This window comes from Pseudorasbora parva, chromosome 16 (genome assembly GCF_024679245.1).
Source record: "Pseudorasbora parva isolate DD20220531a chromosome 16, ASM2467924v1, whole genome shotgun sequence".
Lineage (NCBI taxonomy): Eukaryota > Metazoa > Chordata > Actinopteri > Cypriniformes > Gobionidae > Pseudorasbora > Pseudorasbora parva.
In genome coordinates this window covers 45756052-45766051 of record NC_090187.1, presented here as the reverse complement: position 1 = coordinate 45766051, position 10000 = coordinate 45756052, and the positions used below count along the sequence as shown (strand labels likewise).

Here is a 10000-nt window from a genome sequence, read left to right as displayed (position 1 = left end):
GACACACACACACACACACATACACACAGTCCATGAACTACTGCTGCTTTGGACATCATGTTTATCTCAGGGCTTCTCAGTGTGAGTGACTGACAGGTCAGATCTGGCCCTTGACACCTTGTCTACACTGACCCCTGTTTCAACCCATTTGTGCTTCATGTCAGAAACAGAACCAGGCGTCGAGATCTGCTCCAGTGTAAACCAGATGCAAAGGCCTTTCACGTTTTAACGCGCAAATAATTTGTGCGATGTTTTATTTATTGATCAGCTGTTTGTGTAATGAGCGCTTCTACGTCGATCGCTAATGTGCTGCGGCGAAAAAAACAGGAAAAAAATGTTTTTCCGTTTTGATGTCAATTTTTTTTTACTCCAGCTGCGACAGAAACAGCTTCAACCAACAAGGAAAAAAAGGTGACGAAATGCCCAGTTGATGTCACGAGCTATTTGCTTAACATTAGCCTTCGCCATGTGTTGCGTTTCTCACGAGATTACAGCTGTAGGTCGAGTTAAAGTTGTGCACCTGCAGCTCGGTTTACAGACAGCAATAACAACCTTTTATAAATCGTTGATTTTTTTTTCTAGCCCTTGTGTCCGCGATTCTGGAAAATGAACGTGTTGCCATCAGTACGTCTTTGGCACTTAAATGTTTGCATTGTGTCTGAACTGGAAACATCTGCTGTGGGTCGACTGGTTCCTGAAGTGTGTGTTAGTCTCGTCAGATGCACTGCTAGCGTAAATGCTCCTCAAATTGTCCCACAGACTTTGGAAAGTAAGTGCAGAAGCGGCCATGATAAAGTTTTAGCTCCTGTAGAGATTAGCAGACTCCCCTTCAGACTCTCTGTTCATTTACAACTGGGAGCACCCAAAACCTTCTTTTCGGTCTTTTAAATAAAATGAAAAGCTCATCTTCACTGCATGATGTCCGTGTTTTCTTAGCTGTCGCCGCGAATGTTTTGAAACGTTGGAATTCTCAAACATATTCACATGCAAAATATTTGCTTATTCGTTTCACTTTTCGGTTATGCGTCTGGTGTGAAAGGTCCTTAAGCCCGTATCTGTCAGGCGTGGAGCATAAGACTGAACATGTTTATTTAACTCTATTTCATATGTTTAAAGTCTTCTGTTGTGATGTGTACCAGAATCTCAGTCTTGTAGAGCGTGGCAATCTCTCTCATGTCTCTGAAGGGCTGCAGCAGGTTCTGGTAGAACTGAGTCGCAACATTCACAAACTCCTTGTAAGCCTCATCTTCCTCCTCATAGATCTTCATCAGTCGCAGGAGTCCATCAGCACTGGTGTGACTCTGAACCAGCTGATGAATGAAACAACAACACAACACAATCACAAGAGCTCAACAACAACAAAAAGCACAATGGGAAAAGTAGAGTAGAGTAGAATAGGGTAGGGTAGTGTAGAGTAGGGTAGAGTAGGATAGGGTAGGGTAGAGTAGGGTAGAGTAGAGTAGGATAGTGTAGGATAGGATAGGATAGGGTAGGGTAGGGTAGGGTAGGGTAGGGTAGGGTAGAGTAGGGTAGGGTAGGATAGGGTAGGGTCGAGTAGGGTAGGGGAGAGTGGAGTGGGTTTTGGTAGGATAGGGTAGAGTAGGTAGGGTACAGGGTAGGGTAGGGTAGGGTAGGGTAGAGTAAAGTAGGGTAGGGTGGGGAAGGGTAGGGTATGGTAGGATAGGATAGGATAGTATAGAGTAAAGTAGGGTAGGGTAGGGTGGGGTAGGGTAGAGTAGGGTAGAGTAGAGTAGAGTAGAGCAGAGTAGGGTAGTGTAGGATAGGATAGGGTAGGGTAGAATAGGGTAGGATAGGGTCGAGTAGGGTAGGGTAGGGTAGAGTAGGGTAGGATAGGGTAGGATAGGGTAGAGTAGGGTAGGGTATGGTAGGATAGGGTAGAGTAGGTAGGGTACAGTAGGGTTGGGTAGGGTAGGGTAGAGTAAAGTAGGGTAGGGTGGGGAAGGGTAGGGTAGTGTAGGGTAGAGTAGGGTATGGTAGGATAGGATAGGATAGGATAGGATAGGATAGGATAGGGTAGGGTAGGATAAAGTAGAGTAGAGTAGAGTATGGTAGGGTAGAGTAGAGTAGAGTACGGTAGGGTAGAGTACAGTAGAGTAGGGTAGAGTAGAGTAGAGTAGGGTAGAGTAGGGTAGGATAGGGTAGGGTAGGGTAGAGTAGGGTAGAGTAGAGTAGGATAGGGTAGGGTAGAGTAGGGTAGAGTAGGATAGGGTAGGGTAGGGTAGAGTAGAGTAGGGTAGAGTAGGATAGGGTAGGGTAGAGTGGATTAGGGTAGGGTAGGGTAGGGTAGAGTATAGTAGAGTAGGATAGGGTAGAGTAGATTAGGGTAGGGTAGAGTAGAGTAGAGTAGAGTAGAGTAGAGTAGAGTAGAGTAGAGTAGGATAGGGTAGGGTAGAGTAGATTAGGGTAGGGTAGAGTAGAGTAGAGTAGAGTAGAGTAGAGTAGAGTAGAGTAGGATAGGGTAGGGTAGAGTAGATTAGAGTAGATTAGGGTAGAGTAGAGTAGAGTAGAGTAGAGTAGAGTAGAGTAGGATAGGATAGGGTAGGGTAGAGTAGGGTAGGGTAGAGTAGAGTAGATTAGAGTAGGGTAGAGTAGATTAGGGTAGGGTAGAGTAGAGTAGGGTAGAGTAGGATAGGGTAGGGTAGGGTAGAGTAGATTAGGGTAGGGTAGAGTATAGTAGAGTAGGATAGGGTAGGGTAGATTAGAGTAGGATAGGGTAGGGTGGAGTGGAGTAGGATAGGGTAGGGTAGGGTAGAGTAGAATAGAGTAGGGTAGAGTAGATTAGGGTAGGGTAGAGTAGAGTAGAGTAGAGTAGAGTAGAGTAGAGTAGAGTAGGATAGGATAGTGTAGGGTAGAGTAGATTAGAGTAGATTAGGGTAGGGTAGGGTGGAGTACAGTAGAGTAGTGTAGGGTAGAGTAGAGTACAGTAGAGTAGGGTAGGGTAGGATAAAGTAGGGTATAGTAGAGTAGAGTAGATTAGGGTAGAGCAGAATAGAGTAGAGTAGGGTAGAGTAGGGTATATTAGATTATAATTAGATTATAATTAAATTATAATTAGATTATAATTAAAAAATTAGATTAGAGTAGAGTAGAGTATGGTAGAGTAGATTAGGGTTTAGTAGAGTAGAATATAGTACAGTATAGTAGAGTAGAATATAGTATAGTAGAGTAGGGTAGAATAGAGTATAGTAGAGTAGGGTACAGTAGAGTAGAGTAGAGTAGAGTAGGCTAGAGTAGGGTAGAGTAGATTAGGGTAGAGTAGAGTAGAGTAGAGTCGATTAGGGTAGAGTAGATTAGGGTAGAGTAGGGTAGATAAGGGTAGAGTAGATTAGGGTAGAGTAGAGTAGAGTCGATTAGGGTAGAGTAGGGTAGAGTATATTAGAGTAGGGTAGAGTAGAGTAGATTAGGGTAGAGTAGAGTAGAGTAGATTAGGGTAGAGTAGATTAGGGTAGAGTAGAATATGGTAGAGTATAGTAGAGTAGGGTAGAGTAGAGTAGGGTAGAGTAGAATAGAGTATAATAGAGTAGAGTAGAGTAGAGTAGATTAGGGTAGGGTAGAGTAGAGTAGATTAGGGTAGAGTAGAGTAGAGTAGAGTAGAGTAGAGTAGAGTAGAGTAGAGTAGAGTAGAGTAGAGTACGGTAGGTTAGAGTACAGTAGAGTAGGGTAGGGTAGGGTAGGGTAGAGTAGAGTAGAGTAGAGTAGAGTAGAGTAGAGTAGAGTAGAGTAGAGTAGAGTAGAGTAGGGTAGGGTAGGATAGGAAAGGGTAGGGTAGGGTAGGGTAGAGTAGGGTAGAATAGATTAGGGTAGGGTAGAGTAGAGTAGAGTAGAGTAGGATAGGGTAGGGTAGATTAGGGTAGGGTAGGGTAGGGTAGAGTAGGGTAGAGTAGGATAGGGTAGGGTAGGGTAGGGTAGAGTAGAGTAGAGTAGAGTAGGATAGGGTAGGGTAGAGTATAGTAGAGTAGGATAGGGTAGGGTAGAGAAGATTAGGGTAGGGTAGAGTAGAGTAGAGTAGAGTAGAGTAGAGTAGAGTAGAGTAGAGTAGAGTAGAGTAGGATAGGGTAGGGTAGAGTAGATTAGAGTAGATTAGGGTAGATTAGAGTAGAGTAGGATAGGATAGGATAGGGTAGGGTAGGGTAGAGTAGGGTAGGGTAGAGTAGATTAGAGTAGGGTAGAGTAGATTAGGGTAGGGTAGAGTTGAGTAGGATAGGATAGGGTAGAGTAGATTAGGGTAGGGTAGGGTAGAGTATAGTAGAGTAGGATAGGGTAGGGTAGAGTAGATAAGAGTAGGATAGGGTAGGGTGGAGTAGAGTAGGATAGGGTAGGGTAGGGTAGAGTAGATTAGATTAGAGTAGGGTAGAGTAGATTAGGGTAGGGTAGGGTAGGGTAGGGTAGAGTAGAGTAGGATAGGATAGGGTAGGGTAGAGTAGATTAGAGTAGATTAGGGTAGAGTAGAGTAGGGTAGGGTAGAGTAGAGTAGAGTAGAGTAGGATAGGGTAGGGTAGGGTAGGGTAGGGTAGGGTAGAGTACAGTAGAGTAGAGTAGAGTAGAGTAGGATAGGGTAGGGTAGAGTAGATTAGAGTAGATTAGGGTAGGGTAGAGTAGGGTAGGGTAGGGTGGAGTACAGTAGAGTAGTGTAGGGTAGAGTAGAGTACAGTAGAGTAGGGTAGGGTACACTAGGGTAGGGTAGAGTAGAGTAGGGTAGGGTAAAGTAGGGTATAGTAGAGTAGAGTAGATTAGGGTAGAGCAGAATAGAGTAGAGTAGAGTAGGGTAGAGTAGGGTAGGGTATATTAGATTAAAATTAGATTATAATAAAAATTATAATTAGATTATAATTAAAAATTAGATTAGAGTAGAGTATGGTAGAGTAGATTATGGTTTAGTAGAGTAGAATATAGTACAGTATAGTAGAGTAGAATATAGTATAGTATAGTAGGGTAGAATAGAGTATAGTAGAGTAGGGTAGAGTAGAGTACGGTAGAGTAGAGTAGGCTAGAGTAGGGTAGAGTAGATTAGGGTAGGGTAGAGTAGATTAGGGTAGAGTAGAATGGAGTAGGGTAGCGTAGAGTAGATTAGGGTAGAGTAGGGTAGATAAGGGTAGAGTAGATTAGGGTAGAGTAGAGTAGAGTCGATTAGGGTAGGGTAGAGTAGAGTAGGGTAGAGTAGAGTAGGGTAGAGTATAGTAGAGTAGGGTAGAGTAGATTAGGGTAGAGTAGAGTAGATTAGGGTAGAGTAGAGTAGGGTAGAGTATAGTAGAGTAGGGTAGAGTAGAGTAGGGTAGAGTAGAGTAGAGTAGAGTAGAGTAGAGTAGAGTAGAGTAGATTAGGGTAGAGTAGAGTAGAGTAGAGTAGAGTAGATTAGGGTAGAGTAGATTAGGGTAGAGTAGAGTAGAGTAGATTAGGGTAGAGTAGAGTAGAGTAGAGTAGAGTAGATTAGGGTAGAGTAGAGTAGAGTGGAGTGGAGTAGAGTAGAGTAGAGTAGAGTAGAGTAGAGTAGAGTAGAGTAGAGTAGAGTAGAGTAGAGTAGAGTAGAGTAGAGTAGAGTAGAGTAGGGTAGGGTAGGGTAGGGTAGGGTAGGGTAGAGTAGAGTAGAGTAGATTAGGGTAGAGTAGAGTAGGGTAGAGTAGAGTAGAGTAGATTAGGGTAGAGTAGAGTAGAGTAGAGTAGAGTAGAGTAGAGTAGATTAGGGTAGAGTAGAGTAGAGTAGAGTAGAGTAGAGTAGATTAGGGTAGAGTAGAGTAGAGTAGAGTAGAGTAGAGTAGAGTAGAGTAGAGTAGAGTAGAGTAGAGTAGATTAGGGTAGAGTAGAGTAGGGTAGAGTAGAGTAGAGTAGATTAGGGTAGAGTAGAGTAGAGTAGAGTAGAGTAGAGTAGAGTACAGTACAGTACAGTAGAGCAGAGCAGAGTAGAGTACAGTAGAGTAGAGTAGGGTAGAGTAGAGTAGAGTAGAGTAGAGTAGATTAGGGTAGAGTAGAGTAGATTAGGGTAGAGTAGAGTAGAGTAGAGTAGAGTAGAGTAGAGTAGAGTAGAGTAGAGTAGAGTAGAGTACAGTAGAGCAGAGCAGAGTAGAGTAGAGTAGATTAGGGTAGAGTAGAGTAGAGTAGAGTAGAGTAGATTAGGGTAGAGTAGAGTAGGGTAGAGTAGAGTAGAGTAGATTAGGGTAGAGTAGAGTAGAGTAGAGTAGAGTAGAGTAGAGTAGAGTAGATTAGGGTAGAGTAGAGTAGAGTAGAGTAGAGTAGAGTAGAGTAGAGTAGAGTAGATTAGGGTAGAGTAGAGTAGGGTAGAGTAGAGTAGGGTAGAGTAGAGTAGAGTAGAGTAGAGTAGATTAGGGTAGAGTAGAGTAGAGTAGAGTAGAGTAAAGTAGAGTAGAGTACAGTAGAGCAGAGTAGAGTAGAGTAGAGTAGAGTAGATTAGGGTAGAGTAGAGTAGAGTAGAGTAGAGTAGAGTAGAGTAGAGTAGAGTAGAGTAGAGTAGATTAGGGTAGAGTAGAGTAGGGTAGAGTAGAGTAGAGTAGATTAGGGTAGAGTAGAGTAGAGTAGAGTAGAGTAGAGTAGAGTAGAGTAGAGTAGAGTAGAGTACAGTACAGTAGAGCAGAGCAGAGTAGAGTAGAGTAGAGTACAGTAGAGCAGAGTAGAGTAGAGTAGAGTAGAGTAGATTAGGGTAGAGTAGAGTAGATTAGGGTAGAGTAGAGTAGAGTAGAGTAGAGTAGAGTAGAGTAGAGTAGAGTAGAGTAGAGTACAGTAGAGCAGAGCAGAGTAGAGTACAGTAGAGTAGAGTAGGGTAGAGTAGAGTAGAGTAGAGTAGAGTAGAGTAGAGTAGAGTACAGTAGAGCAGAGCAGAGTAGAGTAGAGTAGAGTAGAGTAGAGTAGAGTACAGTAGAGTAGAGTAGATTAGGGTAGAGTAGAGTAGATTAGGGTAGAGTAGAGTAGGGTAGAGTAGAAATAGAATAGAACAGAAGAATAGAATGAAATAGAACAGAGTATAATGGAAAAGAACAGAATAGAGTAGAATATAATAGAACAGTAAAATATAATATAAATGCAAAAGAGCAGAGCAGAATAAGGTAGAATAGAATAGAACGGAGTAGAATAGAAAGAATAGAATAGAGTAGAATAGAAAGAATAGAATAGAGTAGAATAGAAAGAATAGAAGGGTAAGAGTAGACTAGAACAGATCAGAGTAGAATGAAATAATGTAATAGAACAGAATAGAAATAGAATAGAACAGACAAGAATATAATTAATAGAACAGAGTTTAATAGAACAAATTATAACAGAATTGAACAAAATAGAGTAGAAAAGAAAAAATAGAGTAGAATATAATAGAATAGTAAAAATGAATAGAAAAAGAATATAACAGAGTAGAATAAGTGTAAATAGAACATAATGGAACAGCGTAGAATAGAAAAGAATAAAGTTGAACACAGTAGAGTACAATAAAAAAGATTAGAACACAATAGAATATAATAGAACATAGTAGAATAGAAAGAATAGAAAGAATAGAATATAATAAATAGAATAGAATAGAATAGAATAGAATAGAATAGAATAGAATAGAATAGAATAGAATAGAACAGATAGAATAGAACAGAACAGAACAGAATAGAGTTAGTGTCAGTGTCAGTGTCGCGGCTCACCGCTCGCAGCGCGTCTTTGGCGCGTGTAATCTCGTCGCGCATCGCTTTGCATTTAAACTCCTGCATGTTTTCGAAGTACTCGCGCTCATCCGCCTCCGTGACGCTGAACAGCGCGTCCAGCACGATCTTGCGCCCGCACGCGTCCACCGCGCTGCTGAAGTACCACTCCAGTTGCCTGCTCTGCGCGTCAGCATCGCAACGCGGCGCGATGGAGAACAGCAGATCCCAGACGCTCGGCTCGCTGAAGCCCGTCAGGTCGGGGAACAGCGGCGCCAGCTCGTCCCGGACGGCGCTCAGGTGCGCGTGCACGTGTCTCAGCTGCGCGTCGGAGAACAGTCCCGCGCAGCTCCCGCTCGCGTCGCCGCGTCGCTGCAGCGTCCGGTTATGACACGTCACCGCGAACTTCCGCTCGATCTCGTTCCACTCCACGATGAATCGGAGCCTGTGGCTCTCGCGCTCTTCGAAGGCGTCGCTTCTGATCGCGACCCATCCGTCCAGGCTGTCCATCCGCTCGCCGCCCGCGTCGCTCATCGCGTCTGCGTGTGTGTGTGTGTGTTCCGCGCGTTACGCTCTTCCGCCGCCGTCTGCTGACGTCATCCCGTTCGCACGTGACAGGGGAACTCCAGCGCGCTCGCAATGGCGGATTATTATATCAACATAAACATTATAATGCTGTACTTCAACTTAACTTACTTTATTCATTTATACAGCGCATTTAACTGGCCAAAGAGCTTCACAATATCAGAGACTTAAGCTATATATATCAAACCGATTAATACAAAGGAATATAAAACAAATAAAGAATAAAATAGAATGCATAAGGCGAGACAAATAAAGATCAAATGAAATATAATAAATATATCCAGAAACGGTCTGTAAGCATGCGCTATCCAAACGCTAAATGACAAGATACGTTTAACTGAGACTTGAAACCTTTACACAAAGAAAATATAAATTCATGTGCGTGTGTGTGTGTGTGCGTGTGTGTGTGTGCGCGCGAGTGTGTGTGTGTGTGTGTGTGTGTGTGTGTGTGCGTGTGTGTGTGCGCGCGAGTGTGTGTGTGTGTGTGTGTGTGTGTGTGTGTGTGTGTGTGTGTGTGTGTGTGTGTGTGTGTGTGTGAGTGTGTGTGTGTGCGAGTGTGTGTGTGTGTGTGTGTGTGTGTGTGTGTGTGTGTGTGTGTGTGTGTGTGTGTGTGCGAGTGCGTGTGTGCGAGTGCGTGTGTGTGTGTGCGTGTGTGTGTGTGCGAGTGTGTGTGTGCGAGTGTGTGTGTGCGAGTGTGTGTGTGTGTGTGTGTGTGTGTGTGTGTGTGCGAGTGTGTGTGTGTGCGAGTGTGTGTGTGTGCGAGTGTGTGTGTGTGTGTGTGTGTGTGTGTGTGTGTGTGTGTGTGCGAGTGTGTGTGTGTGTGTGTGTGTGTGTGTGTGTGTGTGTGTGTGTGTGTGTGTGTGTGTGTGTGTGTGTGTGTGTGTGTATCTCCCATTCTGCCAGATTCATGGGGAATTATGCGTTATGGCCTTCCTGTAAATCCTTTATAGGAAAAATAAATGTGATCACTTTTGGCAGTTAAACTAGTTTCCCAGATTGGTCGGATATCTCCGGTTAGGGACTCTCGTGATTATTAAATATTAGAACATAAAGTGAATGTGTGTCAGAAATAAAGAAAGCCTTTGTTTGTGTTCCCTCTGTCGATGTTATTATTTTCTCATTTTGTTGTTCAAAGTTTTGCAAACATGTAATAAATGATTTTAATATGATTGCGTTGCCGTTTGATTTTCTCTTGATTTTATTTATTGTGTGTAGTTATTGTTGTTAATGTCTTGAGAACACTCTGAATTGTTCTGTATTTTGGACATTTAATAAAAAAATTATGAATAAACTAACAAGCAAATTTAAAAAAGCAAACAAATAATCAAACAAAGACAAATAGAATAAATTAATAAACTAACAAATAAACAACTAAGTAAAATAAAAATAATCAAACAAATGAGTACATAGACAAATAAATAAATAAAATACATAAACAAATAAATAATAAATAAACTAATAAATAAATAAACTTAAAAAACAAACAAAAATGTACTCAAAAACTGTGAGAAAATCATACCCATAAATCTAAACAAACTGTGTTAATACGTCAGAAAGTTATTTGACCTTTTCTACGAGACGCCATCAGCGCTTTACTGGGACACGTTACACACACTACAGCATCTTATCCCTCTCAGATATCTCACACACACACACACACACACACACACACACACACACACACACACACACACACACTTCTTCTGCCCTCGGTTGAGTGTGTGGCCACATGCAGTCAGAGAAGCAGTGCTCAGGAATGACTCTATAAA

At 42.5% G+C, this 10000-nt stretch overlaps 1 protein-coding gene across 1 annotated transcript in view; it reads right to left on the bottom strand.

The window, feature by feature from the left end:
* Positions 1 to 8385, bottom strand: part of LOC137043114 (WASP homolog-associated protein with actin, membranes and microtubules) — a 28103-nt gene extending 19718 nt beyond the window's left edge. Inside the window, exons 1-2 of the mRNA XM_067419231.1 lie at positions 7650 to 8385; positions 1137 to 1310 (exon numbers count right to left, since the gene is read on the bottom strand). Of these exons, the coding sequence (XP_067275332.1) occupies positions 1137 to 1310; positions 7650 to 8180 (705 nt within the window). The 5' untranslated portion in view covers positions 8181 to 8385. The remainder of the gene's footprint in view (positions 1 to 1136; positions 1311 to 7649) is intronic.
* Positions 8386 to 10000: the final 1615 nt, after the last annotated feature.